Genomic DNA, 20330 nt, shown 5'->3' on the forward strand with positions numbered 1-20330 from the left:
AACTCAATCCATCTTTAATCTACCATGAAAATTGGGAGAACAAAGTTCCAAACTAAATTTCCACAGGTGGAAAACAAACCTTTTCAATCATGCCAAATTTAGTGCCCCTGCCCACTGTGATTCCCACCACTGAAAATTCCACCCATGGATTCCCCATGGCAGCTGGGAAATTTAAATTCAATTAAATAATTTGGAATGAAAATCTAACATCTGTAATGGTAACCATGGGGGTGATGTTCCCAAAAGTGCTGAATTGGCGGGAAAACTGTTCTGAATCCCAACTGTTTTCTCAGTTCAGCTTCTTACTCGAATCTCCGGACTCTGTGCAATGTAGAGGGCCCAGTTGTGAATATCATTAAATTCTCAGGGGGCGGGATCAAAAAGCCTGAAATCGGCGGGATGAGCGGGAACCCGCGCATGTGCACATCGCTGGGAGATCACGGAAAAGACCTCCCAGCATCCAGATCACTGCCATCCAAACAGCACACACATCGCTGGCCTCATCGCTGGCCCCCACAAAGACACCGCTGGCCCCCACAAAGACACCGCTGGCCCCCACAAAGACACCGCTGGCCTCATCGCTGGCCCCCACAAAGACACCGCTGGCCCCCACAAAGACACCGCTGGCCTCATCGCTGGCCCCCACAAAGACATCGCTGGCCCCCACAAAGACACCGCTGGCCCCCACAAAGACACCGCTGGCCTCATCGCTGGCCCCCACAACCCCACCAACACACATCACTGGCCTCATCGCTGGCCCCCACAACCCCACCAACACACATCGCTGGCTTCATCGCTGGCCCCCACAACCCCACCAACACACATCACTGGCCTCATCGCTGGCCCCCACAACCCCCCCACAGAGACATCGCTGGCCTCATCGCTGGCCCCCACAACCCCCCCACAGAGACATCACTGGCCTCATCGCTGGCCCCCACAACTCCCCCACAGAGACATCGCTGGCCCCCACAACCCCCCCAACACACATTGCTGGCCTCATCACTGGCCTCCACAATCCCCCCACACACATCGCTGGCCTCCTCGTGCCCCCGCCCCCACCCCCACCGTCTCCCCCAACACACAGACATGGCTGCCTGCTCACCTCATGCCCCCACGGATCCAGATAATGTGGGTACCTAATCCCTCTATTCCTTGAACATACTGTCCTCACTGCTGCCCTGCAGAGAACTAGCATTGTGCTGACATGCACAACCCCAGCTTGTGATCATTCCCTCTCTTGAATGGGAGCCTTGAGTATTGCACCACCCCTGGACACAGCAGCTAATCGATTAGGAGCCCTGAGTATTGCACCCCCCTGGACGCAGCAGCCTATTACAAACTTAATAATATTTCAAAATGTATATCCCCCCATCCATGTTCTGGAATATTATGATGTGGAGATGCCGGTGTTGGACTGGGGTGAACACGGTAAGACGTCTCACAACACCAGGTTAAAGTCCAACAGGTTTATTTGGTAGCAAATACCATAAGCTTTCGGAGCACTGCTCCTTCGTCAGATGGAGTGGAAATGTGCTCTCAAACAGTGCAAACAGACAAAATCAAGTTGCAGAATACTGATTAGAATGCGAATCCTACAGCCAGCCAGGTCTTAAAGGTACAGACAATGTGGGTGGAGGGAACATTAAACACAGGTTAAAGAAATGTGTATTGTCTCCAGACAGAACAGCTAGTGAGATTCTACAAGCCCAGGAGGCAAGCTGTGGGGGTTACTGATAATGTGACATAAATCCAACATCCCGGTTTAGGCCATCCTCATGTGTGCGGAACTTGGCTATCAGTTTCTGCTCAGCGACTCTGCGCTGTCGTGAAGGCCACCTTGGAGAACGCTTACCTGAAGATCCAAGGCTGAATGCCCGTGGCTGCTGAAGTGCTCCCCCACAGGAAGAGAACAGTCTTGCCTGGTGATTGTCGAGCGGTGTTCATTCATCCGTTGTCGTAGTGTCTGCATGGTTTCCCCAATGTACCATGCCTCGGGACATCCTTTCCTGCAGCGTATCAGGTAGATAATGTTGGCCGATGCTCCACTTCTCCAGCTTCCACCCTAAACATGTTAAAGAAGCCATCCCCTACGGACAAGCCCTCCGAATACACAGGATCTGCACAGATGAGGAGGATCGCAACAGACACCTCCAGACGCTGAAAGATGTCCTCATAAGAACAGGATATAGCGCTCGACTCATCGATCAACAGTTCCGACGCGCCACAGCGAAAAACCGCACCGACCTTCTCAGAAGACAAACACGGGACACGGTGGACAGAGTACCCTTCGTCGTCCAGTACTTCCCCAGAGCGGAGAAGCTACGGCATCTCCTCCAGAGCCTTCAACATGTCATAGATGAAGACGAACATCTCGCCAAGGCCATCCCCACACCCCCACTTCTTGCCTTCAAACAACCACGCAGCCTCAAACAGACCATTGTACGCAGCAAACTACCCAGCCTTCAGGAGAACAGTGACCACAACACCACACAACTCTGCCACAGCAACCTCTGCAAGACGTGCCGGATCATCGACACAGATGCCATCATCTCACGTGAGAACACCATCTACCAGGTACACGGTACCTACTCTTGCAACTCGGCCAACATTGTCTACCTGATACTCTGCAGGAAAGGATGTCCCGAGGCATGGTACATTGGGGAAACCATGCAGACACTACGACAACGGATGAATGAACACCGCTCGACAATCACCAGGCAAGACTGTTCTCTTCCTGTGGGGGAGCACTTCAGCAGTCACGGGCATTCAGCCTTGGATCTTCAGGTAAGCGTTCTCCAAGGTGGCCTTCACGACACACGACAGCGCAGAGTCGCTGAGCAGAAACTGATAGCCAAGTTCCGCACACATGAGGACGGCCTAAACCGGGATGTTGGATTTATGTCACATTATCAGTAACCCCCACAGCTTGCCTCCTGGGCTTGTAGAATCTCACTAGCTGTTCTGTCTGGAGACAATACACGTTTCTTTAACCTGTGTTTAATGTTCCCTCCACCCACATTGTCTGTACCTTTAAGACCTGGCTGGCTGTAGGATTCGCATTCTAATCAGTATTCTGCAACTTGATTTTGTCTGTTTGCACTGTTTGAGAGCACATTTCCACTCCATCTGACGAAGGAGCAGTGCTCCGAAAGCTTATGGTATTTGCTACCAAATAAACCTGTTGGACTTTAACGTGGTGTTGTGAGACTTCTTACCTGGAATATTATCCCAGATTTTTGACTGTCAGGTTTTTAGTCCCTGCGATTATAACTTTGACATTATCTTCCAAAGGGAATTCCTCTAATTCTGTGCAATGTTCAGATGAAAACAAGATGACAAAGGATCCAAGGCTGCTCCAGAGACAGAGTAGCTGCACCCAAAGTTGCCCATGCAAGTCACATTCATAAGTAGGGGCACATCTGCCATGGCATGTGAGAGAAGAGTTGCCAATATAAGCTCAAGGAGATTACTACATCTGGGAAACCAACCCCTATGGTTGGTTTCCCAGATGTAGTAATCTCCTTGAGTCTTATTTCCAACCAAGTTCCACCACGGGGACAATTCTGCCAAGTTCACCACAGGACTCTGAACATTTGAGCATCAGCAATCCAGTTACAGACCACAAATGTATTATACAGTTCACTACTTGCTCACTAGGACACTGTAGTTTAATTACCTTTCTCTTAGATAATTAGGCAGCACAAAGAGGATGCTACATTATTTGCAGTTTGCAAGATTCTCCCAAGTCCATCCGTCCCCCCCTCTCTGCTCTCTCTGCTGTTTTGTATTTCGCGCCCGGGCACGCTGCTTTGGATTTTTTTCGAACTGCGCATGCGCAGTTCACAACTCAGATCGGTCCGCCAGCGCTAAGCACCGTCGACAGCGCGCATCGAGCCGGAACCGGCAAAACGCGTATGGGCGCGCTGCAAAGAGGATTCCAGGCTCGGATCCGTATTGCGCCCGGATCCCGCCCTTAGGCTCTGATTGGTAAAATCGGGCCCTGTGAGTCAGCCAATATCACTGAAACTTCATCTTTCTCACAGGGGTTTCTAACTTTGACAATCTCACTTTGGAATTCTCTCCAAAAGTCACCTCAACTCAGACAACTTCCATGACAGCTCATCTCGCGGAGTTACAATCTCGCCCTTCAAAATTGCATTCCCCTGGATTTCCAAGTACACTGAAGCATCAACTTACAAGCCCAGTTTTGGATCTTCAGACTGCCAAGCGGAACAGCACTGCTACAAAGGAGCACCTTTGCCCCTGTGGCCAGCAACAAGAGTCACCAACCTTTGGCTGCCTTCTTGGATCTTCAGGTGTTTTCTTGAGCCCTCCTCATTTAAAGTCTGCTCCTTGCAACCCTTTCTTTAACTTGGAACTTGTTTCTCTGTTCCTTCCTTTTAATCTAACTGGGACCTGTTGCTGTCTCTTGTTTTGTCTCTTACCTGGGACTTCTTTTTTGGCTGACCAACTATAAAAAATGACTGCATCAGACGTGCTGTTCATTGCCCCTTGAACTGATCCATATCAAGTTACTGTGCTTTCACAGAAGGATTCAGGAGCCGAGTGTGATTCTCAAAGGTGAACAGACAGCTTTACCAGGATGAGCACATACCTCTGACATCACACACTCTTTTCTGCCTCACAGACATTTCTAATGTCACTGATTGGAATCTGTTTCCATTGTTCAGCCTCATGCATGGGAGAGTGGAAACTAAGAAATTAATAATGTTCAGCCTTAAACACGGAGAGGAAAACATGCTACAGAAAGGCATGAAAGAACATGGTGCTTAACGGCGATACTACTTTTCCAAGAAACTCACTGTCAAAAAATAAATGGCATTGCAAAATACATTTGAGAAAAGATTCTAATGTTTGTTGCAACAAACACTTAGTACATCCACAAACTACAGAGTCAGATCAATCACTAACCTTGATAAGCAATTCTGCTGACGCCAAATAATGCCTGCCTGAGATCTAACGATCACACGTGTATTGTCCAACCATCTTTCTCACATGCACCTTTGTTCATGATGCTAATCACTGTGACAAGATTGAGTGAGACTTCAGGCAACTGAGGATCCAGACAGGAATTCATTTCAGGGGTGTTTGTCTGACCCTTAAATGAAAGCTGGACCTTGCATCACATCGATTAGCCGCTACGTGAGACTTGGAGGTAGATAAATGCAAAATATATTTACAATAATGGAAAGTATATACAGTGAATGAACACTCATGCCACCAGTGTGCATTCAAAACTTTTTACTTTTTTCTATTCTACCACTACATCTAGGTGCAGCCCTCTAACGACTCTGTCTGATGTTCTCCAACCTGTCTCTGCATCTTCAACATTTCTCTCAGGGCTGATTCCAGAGGATCATCATCAGACTCAGTCTCAGTAGGGACCTGGTTTCCAGCAGTCCTCCAAAGTGTCAGAGACTTCAGTCATTTCAGGTTTAGTGTCTGAGGTGCCATAACCAATCTCCATGATCTTGTTCTGATCTCTTTGTGAGGCTGAGGATATTCCACACTCTCCCTTCTTGGTGTGAGTGCTCTTCTCCTGGGTGGCTGTAGAGCTTTGCTTGACTCCATTTTTTCTCTTCAGGATCTGAGTAGTAAGCCCAAGTTTCCACTAGCTTTCTTTCCAAGGATATTAAGGCTTTCTTAACGGTTAATGATTTCCCCTTGTGGTACCACAGTTTGTCTCAATCCTGTAGGAACTCAGTTGTGACATTCTTTTGATTGTTGTCCCTTCTCTCTTTTGGTCTCATACTCATTCTCTTATCCTGCGCTTCAGCAGTGATAACTCGTGCTCTGTGCCTGTAGTTAAAGTTATATGCCATTTGTTTCTCTGTTCTTCCTCACACTGGTAAATGTTGAATAATTAGGAATGTATATACTTCCACCTCCTCTCATGGTTGTTCAAAGTGATATTGGGTTTAAATTTCTGTGTCAGAGAAAGAAGTTGTGTTCTCAGACTCCATCCCAAGTATAGCTTGGATGTTGAGAAACCATTTTGTCGTGGTGAGGTTAAGGGTAACTCAGAAGAGCTAAATTAAGGTCCTCATTCTTCTTCAGCAAATCTTTGATTGTTCATACGCCTCTTTTAGTATTGCCATTAGCTTGAGAATAACAATATGAACTGGTTATATGAATTAATCTGTATTCTTTTGAAAAATATTGGAATAACCCATTAGCAAATTGTGGACCATTGTCTGATGCTACAATGCTCAGAATGCCATGTGTTACATAAATTCACTTTAGTAACTGAATGAATGTTTTTACTGCGATGCTCTGCAATCTGTTTACTCCAGTCTACCTTGAGTATCAATCAATGACAATAAAGAATGTTGTACCCTTAAAATTAAATAAGTCTTTTCCTGGCACTCCTACAGCCTTGGAAGATAATAGTAGTTATTTTTTTCTCGTTGCTGTTTATGGCACAAATAATAGTTAGAAATCATTTCTTCTGTAGAGCATGTAATGCCTTACCACCACAATGATTGCTAGCCTCTTGCACAACATTTTGCTATCCTAAAATGACCATGGTGAAGTCTTTGAAGAAGATTAAGCCAAAGTACTCTTTGTATGACGGTTCTCTCATTGAAGACTAATAAATCGTCAATGATTGTGAGGTGCTTGCTATGTTCAAAGTATTGGCATAGTATTGGATTGCTGACCCAACCTTCCAGACATTATTCTCTTATCTGGAAACACTTGTCATCTGGCTGCTGTGCTTCTTTTATTTCCTGCAACTCTTTTGCAGAAGCTGCTAAGTATTGAGTAATTAGGGATGTATATGTTTCCACCTCCTCAATGAAGTGTAAATCTTTTTGTTTGGTTCCCTCTGATGGTATCTGTGACAGTGTATCCGCTGTCATTTGATACTTCCTTTGAACATACTCTGTTATGGAGTCATATCTCAGTAATATTAATCTGAACTGTTGGATTCTGGGCATCAACATCACAATTTTGTCCACATTCAAGAGAGTGACTAGCAGCTTCTGGTCTGTTTTAAACTTGAACTGCAATTCCATCACATGGTCTGAGAATTTTCACATCCCGAGTTGCTAACAACACTTCTTTCTTGATTGTAGCATATCTTTGTTCTGTTTATAATAAAGACATATTGAACCATAGTAAACTGGTCTATGTTTGCCATCTCTCTGCACTTGAAATAATACCACCTCAAATCTATTGATGATGCATCTACTGCTACTATGGACAGTAACTCTGGGTCATAATGTGCCACATTTTCAGAGGAAATTAAAAGTTTAATCTTTTCAAAACTATTTTGCTGGTCCACATTCCAGCATCACTGTTACCCATGTTTCAAAGGCTCATTGAATTTTCCAAATTTGGTAAGAATTTGCCCACTTGGTTGAACATCTCAAGAAATTTCTAAAGTTCAGTAATGTTCCTGGGTTGTGGAAGCCATCTGATTACTTTTGCTTTTTATCAATCAGCTATAGCTTGTACCAAATGACCTAGATATTTGATCACAGGTTTGGCAAAGTCTCATTTTTCTTTCAATGTTAGCTTGTATCCTGTAAGACTGCTCTAACTCTGCAGTCATGTTCTTCTCTCATTGTGTCAATATGAGGTATGTCATCCATATGGCACATTACTCCTTCTAAGCCTTCTAGGGTTTCAGACATTTGCCGCGATTTTACTGGCTTGCCCTGCCCATCAATGGGTGGGGTGAGCTGGTAAATCATGCAAGAGCTGAGAAATCAGGTTCACGCCCAATTTCTGGCCTTTCGCAATCTTACTGGAACTGGTTAATCGGCACATTCAGCCTCCTGCCCATTTCTGGCGAGAGGCTGAATAATTAATTCAAATATATTTAAAACAGGATTTACTTGATTTAATGAGCCTGGGACTAGATCGTCCCAGCCCACTTGCCTTTGTGGCCTCACCGGAAAAGGTTCTTTCCAGCAAGAAAAACACCTGCTCCCCACAAACGGGGAACAGTTGTGTTGGCCTCGTCGGTAGAACAGGAGGCCATTGAGACCCCCCCGGGGAGGTCGAGGACAAGTGTCGGGGTGCCCTTGGGCAGTGCCAGCCTGTCATTGCAGCCTCGCACCCTGGCAATGCCCACTGTGGACCTTGGCATTGCCCAGCAGGCAGTGCTGGGGTGAGGCTTGAAAAGGTTGGGCATAGAGGGAATGGGGATTATGGGGCAGGGCCTGAAGGGGTCGGGCCTGAAGGGCAGGGCCAGGCCAAGGCAGCCCGATCAGGGAGGAATGGGGGGCCCACTATGCACTCTGCAGGTGACTGATATGAGATGGGAGGGAGGCTAGCAGCGCACCCTGCAAGTGATTGGTGCGTGATTGGCGGCAGCCTGGCTGGTGGTGATATTTCTAGGCAGTGTAGGGCTCACAATCGGCTGTGGCTCCCGGGATAGCCGAGGTGTGTGCTGGGTCAAGGCCGGCTGCAGCAGCAGAGGCCTGACACATCTCTCTCAGAGCCGTCAAGCTTCTGCTGTTGCAATTGCACATGTGCAGCACAGAGTGCAATAGCTCCCTCTACTGCTAGAGCAAGCTGGCTAGCGGGTTAAGCCCCTGCCCACTGCCTCTAGTGGCTGGAAATGGCCTAGCCCATTTTTTCATTGTCTAAGTGCATAAAATTTGGAGTAAAGACTCACCCAAAAAGTGGATCTGAATCTCTCCGGTGTTAACGCTAGCTGGACACTTTGAATTTTTCTCACAAAATCATTGTTGTCTGGAAAATTTCTGGACAAATAGCGACTGAAAGGCATGATAAATAAGGGCAGCAATCTAGATTCTTTGTCCAGAGGCATCTGTCAAAATATACAGTTTGCGCACAATTTGGTGAATAGAGTATTCTTGGCTAGTTTGGCAAGACTCTCATCCATTTGTTATGACTTGTTCCTGGGCAAGGTTCCTCAATTTGCTATGATTCTAGATGGGCTATCCCCATATTGTCTGCCTCCATGTCTGAGCCAAAATCTTCATTGTCCAGTTGATGGGCTCTTGAGTTTTTTTAGAGGGCTGAGTTTCCCGTCATCATATGTGGAAACACATACATAACAAAAGATGGGGGTGCGGCCACAATAGGATGCATGTGATAAACTCACAATGGCCAAAATTTTCTGGCCATTCACACCAACGGATCTTTTGGTCCTACTGATGACGCATCCCTGCTGCAGGTTTTCGGTGGTGGGGATGCATTCAACAGGAAACCCCATTGACAACAGCGGGACCAGAAGATCCCGTCGCCGGCCAATGGCAAAGCACACAGCAGAGCACGTAGAAAATCCTGTCCTTTGTCTCAGTTCTGAGGGAAATTAACAAGCTGGACATGGCATTAGAAAGAGGAGTCATTAAACATGGTGATAATTGATAAACAAATTAATTTAGAGAGGACAAAACCCCTGGATCAAATGGATTGCATCTATAAATATTTAAAAAAAGAGTTAAGGAAAATATATCAGAGGCATTATTTTATATATATATATAAAACTCATTAGTAAAAGAAACAGCTAATGTCATTCCTATATTGAAAAGGAAGATAAAAAGCACATTTAAGGAACTAGAGACTAGTTAATGTAACATGATAGTGGAAGTTTCACTTAAAGAAAAACATCTAGAAATTGAAAATGTAATTGAGAAAGAGAGAATCAAAGAAAGAAAAAACATGTATTTATATAGCACCGTTCACAACCTCAGGACATCCCAAAATGACTTACAACCACATACTTTACTATTAAGGTGTAGTCACTATTGTAAATGTAGATGTAGGAACCTATCAGTACACAGCAAAGTCCCACAAAGACTGACATATGATATTGACTTAATAATATTTTTCCAGTGATGCTGACACCAGGAGTAGTTGAGGCCAATCACATGGTTTCATTTAAGGAGAAGCTAGACAAACATTTGAGAAGTTAAGGAATAGAAGGGTATGTTAATAGGGTGAATGACTCAGGGTATAATGACTCAGGGTATAATGACTCAGGAAGTCTGACTGAAAAGGAACATAGTTTATTCCAGAATGCAAATTAAATAACTACTATTTTGTACACATACTAATCCCAGTCCTGGGCCAGCCTCATAAAAGACTCAGGTAATGATTTCTAGCTGGGCAGGCCACTGCCTGTTACCGGAGGAACTCAACGAACCCCACAGGGAGATGAATCAATGGTTGCTCATGGACTTCATGGAGGTTATCACACCTCTTCCCCCCCTGAGTCTGAGGATTTCACCTCACTCCCATGATGATGGGGCTTTCTCCGTCTCTTTGCCCATGGCCTCATCTCCATCGCTTGGGGGGTCTGGTCGGGGGGAGGGGGCAGGGGCATGTAATGGATCGATTAACACATCTTCCATGAAGAATGTTGAAGAGCCATGACAGGGTGCTTGTTCTCGGTGTCAACCTCTGACTGGGTGTGTGCAGCCTCTGTTTCCATGTCCGAGCCAAAATTTTCATTGTCCAGGTGATGGGCTCCTGAGGTCTTTAGAGGGCTGAGTTTCCTGTCATCATATGCAGCACAATCCTATAATTACAAAGGAAACATATGAGCTTTGTATCAAGAGGACTTGTGCTTTGCTTTTCATGCCACTTTTGAATGACTGGATCGCCCGCTCAGCCAGGCCATTTGAGGACAGGTGGTAGAGTGCCAGCAGAGTTGCCAAGTTTGTTATGAATTTTCCATAATAATTTATGAGACCTAGGAAAGACTTCAACTCTGTTGTATTCCTTGAAGCCAGAGTCCCTTTTATGGCTTCACCTTCTCTTTGATAGGGTGTAATCCATTCTTGTCAACTCTATACCTGTTTTAAAAAAATCTTTTTTCCCTTTTTAATCAGATGCCAGTATTAACAAAAAGCTGCAAAATCTCTAAATGTTCCTTTGCAGTAGCTCCTGAGATTAAAATGTCATCCGGATAGACTGCCACTCTGGGCACCCTTGAAGGATGTTCTCCATCACCCTTTGAAAAATGGCACTAGCCAAAGACACCCCAAAGGGCAAGCAAGTATGCTCATACAGTCCTTTGTGTGTATTTACGGTGACATACTTCCTGGATGACACCTCAAGCTTCAGTTGGATGTAGGCGTGTCTCATGTCTAATTTGGAAAATATGTGACTCCCAGCCAGCTATGCACACAAATCTTTAATGCGTGGCATAGGGTGTCTGTCTAAGTGAGAGGCTTTGTTGAACATCAACTTATAATCCCCACAGAGACGAACTGAATTGTCAGACATTGAAATTGGGACTACTGGCACAGCCCATTCAGCAAATTATATTGGGCAGATAATGCCAAGTTCCTCTAGACCTTCCAATTCAGCTTCTATTTTGGCATGTCGGGCATAGGGAACTTTGTTCTGTGGCATGGAGGTCATCTAAGGCTGAGGAGGTACCATCTATTGACCCTTGAAGCTCCTGGGCTCCTCTTTCCGTGTTTTCATGTGAAACGGACAATCCTATTGCTTTTTTGAAGTCCAGATTTGGTTCAACTAGTAGCTTCCCTGGATTGCAACATTATTAATTCCATGTACTAAACAATCCCTTAACAGTTCCCGAAGTGCCGGCCTGTGCTCACAGTGCCACATCAATTTCTGCAGTCTCATCAAGAATTCAGCGACTGGTTCCCCAGGGACTCAATTTGCTGTGTCAAACCTATAGCATTGCAATATAACTGATGGTTTAGGGTTGTAGTGGCCCGATATCTACCAATTTGTCAAAGGATTTTGAATCTGGGGCTGCTAGATAGGTTAAACTTTTTACTTTACGATGTGAAAAGTTGGGGCCCCACAAGTGTACTGGGGCTAATCCTCCACAGCCACATCATAAGTTTCCAGTTTCCAAAACAATGGCATTTTCAATATCTCAGAAACTTTTCTTGCTACTCATCGCTAATGTAATAACTCTGGAAGTCCAACTGGAAAGAAATATAATTTATTACAGAATGCAAAGTAAAACCACTACCATGGTATACACACACTTGTCCCTGCCTGGAACTGCAGTACAGCAGGCCCAGGCCTGGGCCTGCCTTATAAAAGGCTCAGGTAATGCGTCCCTGCTGGGCCGGCCACTGCCTGTTACCAGGGGAACTCATACTCAACAAGCACAATCAATCAGTGATCCCTCATGGACCTCGTGTGGGTTATCACATAGGGTGAGGTGAAGAGAGGTAGAAAGAGGTTTGCATAAAACATGAACACAAGCATAGACCAGTTGGGCTGAATGAAGTAGATTGGATGTAAATTGGAAATAATGTACTAAACACTTGCAATTAGCAATTGATATTTCTTCTCTGTTTACAGGAAAACAGCAAAGGAGTGAGAATGGGTTTAGAGCAAGGAAAGAAATGTTTAATGAATATTCGAGAAACAAATCTGTATGAGGTGAAGAATGTAAAACGATCCCTGACTTTATTTAGAAATGTAAGAATTATTTTTGGCAGTACAACTTGAAAAGGCAAAGTTGTATATGTACTAAAAATGTTGCTATTATATAAACAATAAAATATGACCTGAAAATTTCAGGGTGCAGGATACCTGCTTGCATTAGTGTTGGACCATACCCTCAAAGCTTCCCTTGTTAAAGCCCAGGCCAGAAACTCCAAGGTGTTTTGCGAAGTTAAGTTTTACATTTGATTTTTGGCATTGGTGAGCGCAAGGTGTTTCACTCCAGGTATGATTCAGGTGACCCACTAGGAAGCTTTTATCAAACAAAGTTTATTTTAAGAACACAGTTAGAATATAACAAAACAGTATAACAAAGAATCAGCATAACTCTTACCAATTACAAGACTTAAACATGGCACAGTATAACTCATAACAGCTAGTTATCTCTGTTGTTCCAATTTAAAAGCACTACCCATAGACATACACCCTTCATCAGAATTAGTTAGCATTAAAACCAGTATGCTCATGAGAACTAGATTTCCAGCTTTAGACAGAAATGCAAACAGTCGTTTTTGGGGAAGGATATATCCTCAAGACAGCAGAACAGAGAAGTAAACCTAGACTTGAGCAGCTTCCAGTCTTTAGACTTCAGAGACAGGAAAGGATAAGTCTCTCTGCAGCTTCCAAAAAAGCATCTGAAAAACTAAGCTGGAATTCTCTATGAAAACATAGCTGTCCCTAGTCATATGACCTGATCTGTCAATTATCCCAATCAAGCTCTACTCTGCAATCCCAGGGGAACATTAAAACAACAGAACACTGCATTAGTTCAGATTAAAACAAACATGATGTCAATTATAGATTTCTACAACAATAGAGGACACTGAGGCTCCAGCAAAATGCCAGAGAGTGTCGAAATATCCTGCAAGAAACATGATTAAAATACATTTCTTAAAGGCACATTACCGTCACACCCTGCTGATCTCACCAAAGTTTGCAGGTCAGAAGGAGACCCCCTAATTCTCATACTAATGTTGGGCATCAGTGCTACTGGGATATCTAAAGGATCTACAATTGTGAACACGCTGGAAAATCTAGGGGATGTGAGTGAGCTGGGAAAGTGTGTGAGAGGGGGCTGGTTGTTAATTTCCCCCCTTTTTGGGATAAGTTGATGATGGCCTCAGTAGCCCTTCTTATAAGGCAAAATTGTTTTTGTATGCACAAACATTAGCAAATAATATATGACATTTTTGTAAGGTAACTTCAATGCAATTCCTTTAGAAGACATTCTGCTCCCCTTCAGGAACTAGCCTGGACCATGAGACGGTTCCCACATTGCAGGAGGTTCTTTCTGAAAATCTTGTCAAACCCAAAAATAGGAAGTTGTGCCCATAGTGCTGTTAGTGACTAAGATCAGTCACAGAGATCAGAGAAACTGTGAATGGGTGGCTGGCCTACTTGGTCTGATTAAGCATATCTCCACTGACTATGCACTATTGCCCACTGAAGGCCTATAAACATGGTAACTTCCAGAGTAGGTAGTCCTTGTCCCAGCAAGTCTCTCCCTTCCTTAGCTGTTTGGAAATCTGCAGTCATTCCATTGAACACCTGCCTCATTTGAGCAAGAATCCACCAGAGCATATAAAAACTAGATCAGGACCCATATATGTATGCTACTGTTTAGATACACCCAATACCATTCCTGCGAACACCTATTGAAGTTATGATAAGAATACTCTAAAATGGCCGTAGGTTTGTGGGTGGGGCTGGCTCTTTAACATTTGATTTGCATATGATATTCCTGTCTCTGTGACTACACCTATGTTAAGGTCGGTCATTTTCTATCTGAGGGTATTGGACCTGTAATCTTTATGGTTCCTTCAGAAAACCAGTTGAAGCCACATCTCAGTAGTTTGCCCTTGCTTTATCATCCCTTCCATAAGGCTCTTGAAACTAGAATCATAAAAGAGGTTTTATTTTATTATACAAATCCAAAGGAACTGGAATGAAATAAGGGTTAAAATAATTTTTATATCTGCTTCTTTCTTAGGTTGTTTTTGCATTAAGTACACCTGGATGTCAGCACATACCCTATAGAGAATCTAAACTTACACGGATTCTGCAAGATTGGTATGGATTAAAATGTTTCTGTAGAAAGGAGAGAGTGGAAATGGGGAAGTCAATTTGTGATTGTGTTTAACTTAAAAATAAAATATAACACCTGGCAAGAGATACTGGGGGTGATTTTCCGGCCAGGCACGCTCAGGCACAGATTGCCCTGTGGCTGCACGGGATTGGAGAATCACAGGGGAAGGGCTTAGCACATTTAGAGCCGATGAGAACTCCCTTTGGGATTCTCCCAATCTCCCAGCCTGGACGTATTCCGGTTACTGTCCAGTGAGAGCGAAAACCAGTTTAGCATATTTAATATTTGTTTAAATATGCTTAGTCAGTTTCATGCCAGATTCCTTCTGCTCCGAGGATTCACTGACCCTCGAGCGCAGCGGGAATCTGGCGTGAATCACTGCTGGTTTCCAAAAAAGGAAACCAGTCATGATAGCCATGCCTGGGAGGCCATTGAAACCCCCTGGTGGTCAGGGACATGGCAGTGTTGCCCCCTGGCACCCTGGCAGTGCCAACCTGGTATTGCCAAACTGGCGGTGCTGCCGGAATGCCAAAGGGACAGAGGGGCGGAGCCTGAATGGGGCAGGGCATGAAGGGGTGAGGCAAAAAGGGGTAGCGCATGAAGGGGGACCCATTGGGAGTCCCCGATGCTGGCGATCTATGTTCAGTGGGATTAGGAGATCAAGCGGGAGGGAGTTCTATGTTCAGGGTGGGAGGGGTCATGCCATCAATAGGGTGTCCTGATGTCTGTGGTGGGGTGGGGGGGAGGGTGTCGTCAATTTCACTTTGATATCAGGGTTCCCTTTAAAAACGGCATCCCAATGTTTGTGAAGCCTGTCTTGCCTGTGTGGTTAGGCCCCGCCCCTCTCTGAATCGGTGCAAATATTTTCCCCCTCTCAAAAAATGACTAAGTGCAAGAAGATCGTAATCAGATTCGTACCAATTTTCTCATCCGATATTTAGGACGTGACCTCATGACCTTGTCCTGCCCGTCGTTCGGCAAGGGAAGGTGGTAGGATTGCGTGAGAGGAGAAAAATCGGGTTCGCACCTGTTTTCTCGCTTCACACAATCTTACTGGCCCTGTTTTGCCGGTGAAATCGGCTTCGTGCCCAGGAAGGGCACAAAACCAATGCTTCACATGTCATTCGCAATTCCCGAATGCTATCGTCTGGGCTCACTTACACTTAGCCCCTTGACAGCTGAGTTTCATACCTTCAAATATCACAGCTGGTCTCCACCAGCAGAGACCAGATGTGATGGCCTCGCCAGAGAGATTGGAGGCCATTGAAGCCCCTTTGGAGGTCCATGGCATGGCCGGACAGTTCCCACTTGGCACCCTGGCACTGTCCAGAGACCACCATAACTGTGTCAGGGGTAGTGCCAAGGAGGTGAGGCCTGAGTGGGAATGGAGCTTCAGTGGGGTTGGAGCAATGATGGGGGGAGGCAAGGGGGCAGCTCCGCAGGGGGCGGAGGGAGCTCTGCAGACGGGGGCTGGGGAGGACTGGCATAGGGAGCAATGAACAATCAGAGGGAGCAATACAGGGAACGATCAGTGGGGGGGATGGAGGGAATGCACAGAGAGCAATTGGTTGAATGGGGAAGGGAAGGGACCCACACAGAGAGCAATCAGCGGGGTGGGGTGATTTCATTGGGTGGGTTGGGGGGTGGCAGGAGGCCTCCTAGGAGATAGTGGCACCTATGCAATGGCACCCCAAGCACTCTGCAGCCAGCTTAACCATTGAGCATAGGCTCCGCACCCCCTTCCTGGCGAGAATCGCATCTGGTCTTTTTTTTACACTAAGTGCCATAAGATTGCAACTCACGGCTTGCCAAAAAAACTGGTGCCATTCTCTCCCGTTTTCTCGCTCATTCAGGCATTTAGAATTTTTTTCATGAGATTGCACCCTTAGTCATTTTTTAGTGAACCATCCCCATTGTACAAGATGATCCAAAAGCTGTTGTTTGCTCTTAATTCCGGCATCTTGGAATCAATTGCAAAATAGATGTTCTGAGACTGGAATGTGATGGGTTATACATTTAGCCTTTTTATTTAGCTAACTTGGTTGTTCTGTGAAATGTAAATTTCTTCATACAATAGCTCAATTAACATGACTGATCCTTCTTTCAGCCTGGGTGGAAACTGCGTAACATCCATGATTGTGACAGTTTCTTCAGGTTGTGCATCAGTACATGAAACCCTCAGCATTTTGCAGTTTGCTACCCGAGCAAGATCCATTGTAAACTGTGCAGGGAAAAACATACATAAACGGAGTGGTAAAGACCAGGTAGGTGGAAGAGTCCATTCTGGGGTAGTCTGATGACTTAAGACTAGAGAAGTGGATTTCATTTATGGGAACTGCAGTTTAACTCCCAAGCTTAGTTGATATGTTTAACCACTTTCAGGGCAAAGGCCAGTAAATGAAAAATCTGATGAAGTGCTGTTTAATAGGAGGAGGAAAACTTAGCTTGTAGGAATCTATAGTGTGATCTGTTGTATCTGCTCCTGTCTTGGACTGTAAAGCCATGTAGATAGAAGTAGAGGGGATGTATGTGTCTTCAGCCATCTTAGCTTCTGAACTGAAGAAATAACAGATAACAGTTTAATTTATGAAGGCTTAATGTGGATCTTTTTCATAGTGTTGCTGACAAAAAGACAGAATATTTACTGTTTTATAAGGACTTTGCAATACTTCGGGGGTAATGTTACCACCCTGTCCCACCTGTCGACCAGCATGCGAGGTGGGAAGATAGCATGCGAGGTAAAAAGTCAGATTCACACCTGGTGCCAGACAGTTTGCTATCTTCCCTGCCCCTTTTTACAGGCACAAACCGCTTGGGCGTGAAACTTATTAGCATGAATTTGAATGCATTTCAATATCATTAGCGAGGTTGGCATGCTTTCATTTCCCCCTTCCCACTTCACTGGCATGATGTCACTCTAGCACAAATCAGTACTGTTCTATAAAAGTCTGGTATAGATGCAGCAATAGTGAGGGGGAGCGAGGAAGTGTGTACCACTGAGCACCAACCCCCAGGGTGTGGGATGTGTCTCAGCCACTGCCATGGTGCAGGGTGGGGTGGGGGGCTTGTTTGGTGCAGGCTCCATGCTGACTGCTGTCATTCCATCCCAGGCCCAACTAACTGTAACAAGCAGTCGCATCATAGGAGCTCTGCAGGTGTTAACACGGCTCCTCACACTGCATGGACTATGCAATGCTGCCCTCGATGGGAACCCATCTTGTGATAGTTACAAGGGTGCCCTCCTCCACCTTTCTGAATTGTTAGCCATTCCTGGAAACCATTGCACCAGACATACAGGTGGGTGCACTCATGTCTATGATGCAGGAGTTCCCAATGGAGACACCCTCACAGACACCTATATGCATCCCATGCCCACCATGGCGACGATGTGTCAGAGGTCGGCAGCCCACTGCTAGGAATGGTGTCGGGTTGCCAGCATCCAGACTCATAGGGCTCTGGATGCTGGCAGGGAGTGAGAGGCCTGGGATGGATAACCTTACTGACTCTCTCTCACTCTCTCCTTCCCTCCCCCATGCCATAGATACAATAGATTTCACCATGCAGCCCATTGAGCTGACCATGATAATTGCGGCTGAAGAGGAGGAGGAGAGAGACCTACTGTCGTGGTAAGGCCAGCCAGGGCAAGAGGCCGCAGCTAGAGGAGAGGGGGTCGCTGGTTGGGGGTAGGAGGCAGGCACCCATCGGCTCCTGGGGAGGGATTGAGGATGTCAGAGACAGGAACCATGAAGCCACAGGATCCGCGTGTCCTTTGGATTCCTTGTGCCGCCATAGAGTGTGTCTCAGCAAGGAGATAATGCGGCACCTGTGCCATGTCCTCGTGGTTCTGGCACCTCGAGGGACAGGAGGATACCTGTGACCTGTGGCAGTGAAGGTCACTGCAGCCCTCAACTTTTACGCCTCTGGGTCCTTCCAGGCTGTCAGTGGGGCCACCTGCGGTATCGCACAATCCTCTATGCACAAGTGCGTCGTGAGGTGATGGATGTCCTTTTTGCCCGGGCAGTCGACTATATAAACGTCGATGTGGGCCAGGCCCAACAGGAAGCCTGGGCTGCAGGTTTCACCGCCATCATCGGAATGCCGCACGTGCAAGGGGCTGTTCACAGCATGTACGTCGCCCTTTCTACCCAATATGGTCAGGGGGTCAGGTACATTAACCAAAAGGTTAACTCCCTGAAAGTTCAAGTGGTCTGCGACCACTGCCTGCACAGCACCCAGGGAGCATCCATGACAGCTACATACGCAGAGCTCGGACACCCCTGCCCTCTTCGAAGACCAGCCAAGGCTGCCAGGATGGCTCTTGGGAGACAAAGATGAGTTCTTGGCTGATGACGCAAGTACGGAGGCTCGAGACCGAGGCGGAGACCCGCTACAATGAGGCCACGCTGCTACCCGGTCCATCATCGAGCAGTGCATCAGGTTCTGAAGATGAGGTTCCATCATTGCCTGGACTTTGCTGGCGGTGCCCTCCTGTACAGCCCACGGAGAGCCTCCTGCATCATCGTGGTCTGCTGTGCACTCCTGCGCAGCAGCGGGGAGACATCCTGGAGGAGGAGGAGGACCAAGCAGATGACCCTGGGGAGGGGGAGGAGGAGGGGAATGAGGAGGCCCAGTAGGATGTGGAGGACGAGGCCGGGCAGGGACCGGGTGATGGAGCATATGGTCTGGCAGGGCAGAGCGGCGAGGGAGGCCCTCATCGCCACAAGGTTCTCAGAGTAGGGGGTGTGATGTACTACTGCTGCAGCACCCCAGGAGCCTTTAACACCCCGCTTGTCCACCCCCCACATCCCATTCCCCATACCACTTGTTCACACCCCTTGCTATGGGTCCCATTGACATCACACCAGGGTGATGGGCCTGGGTTAGCCATGTTAGCGAGTTACTGGCCTAGGCAGGAGGGTGTAGAAGACTTGCTATGTGGCACACTGTGATGTAGCCTTGGTGCCACACAAGTCTGACTCCTACCCGCTCTCAGACTATACACTGGCGCCCAGGCACACATCTGATGAGGATAGGAGGCACCACCATCTGGCCCAATACCAATAGGGTGGGGGCGGTTGAGGAGTCTGGTGGTTGCTGGAGATTCCATGCCAGGCTATCTATTACTGTGTGCTTACAATGGGCCCCGCTGCTGGGACCACTTGGGTCGAGTGCTTAGAGTACCATGGCAGTCAGGAATCTGGCACAGGTGCTGGGGAATGGGGTTCGCAGACTCAATGGGTCGAAGAGTGTGTGTCTCACGCAGCACGAGGCTTTGAGCCTCTATGTCTACAGTCGGTGTATCAGGAAAGCGAATCACAGACAAATCAGTCACAGCTGTGGGTTGCAATAAAATTTAATAGTGATTTCCTGAGTTAGCCAAATCCTAACTAGTGCATGCCTTCACACATGCTCTATTGGTGACCCTGCAACTACTTAATCTTCCATGGTTTACCACTATGTCTAGATGCCCTCCCCCAGATTGCACATCAGAGGTGGAGGGGGTCAGTTGTGTTCCATCCCCCATTGCCTATGATGCCCTTGGTGGTCGTCCCCTGGGAGGCTGGGGCCTGGAGGGCCCTGGCTGACTTTGAGTGTCAAGGATGTAGCTGTGCCACTGCGTTCATCCCGCTGCCTGCAAGATGAAGGGGGAAATCAGGAGGGCTGGGGACGGCTGGGGTCTCCTGGGTGGAGGGCCTGGCATGGGCTCCAGCGCTTCCTCCTCCCTCGAGGTACCAATGGACCCCTGGAACACTCCATGGAATGTTTGGGGTAGTTGGAGGGAGCTCCAGAGGCCTCAATGTCACCAGGC

At 46.7% G+C, this 20330-nt stretch overlaps 1 protein-coding gene across 4 annotated transcripts in view; it reads left to right on the top strand.

Annotated features, from left to right (window-relative positions):
* Window positions 1-20330, top strand: part of LOC144504822 (kinesin heavy chain) — a 78762-nt gene that overhangs the window by 42116 nt on the left and 16316 nt on the right. For 2 of the 4 annotated variants that reach the window (XM_078230573.1, XM_078230570.1), the window contains exons 11-13: window positions 12292-12411; window positions 14426-14505; window positions 16629-16785. In XM_078230573.1, the coding sequence (XP_078086699.1) occupies window positions 12292-12411; window positions 14426-14505; window positions 16629-16785 (357 nt within the window). The remainder of the gene's footprint in view (window positions 1-12291; window positions 12412-14425; window positions 14506-16628; window positions 16786-20330) is intronic. The other 2 variants (XM_078230572.1, XM_078230574.1) reach the window with 2 other exon arrangements.

Source organism: Mustelus asterias, chromosome 15 (genome assembly GCF_964213995.1).
Source record: "Mustelus asterias chromosome 15, sMusAst1.hap1.1, whole genome shotgun sequence".
NCBI lineage: Eukaryota > Metazoa > Chordata > Chondrichthyes > Carcharhiniformes > Triakidae > Mustelus > Mustelus asterias.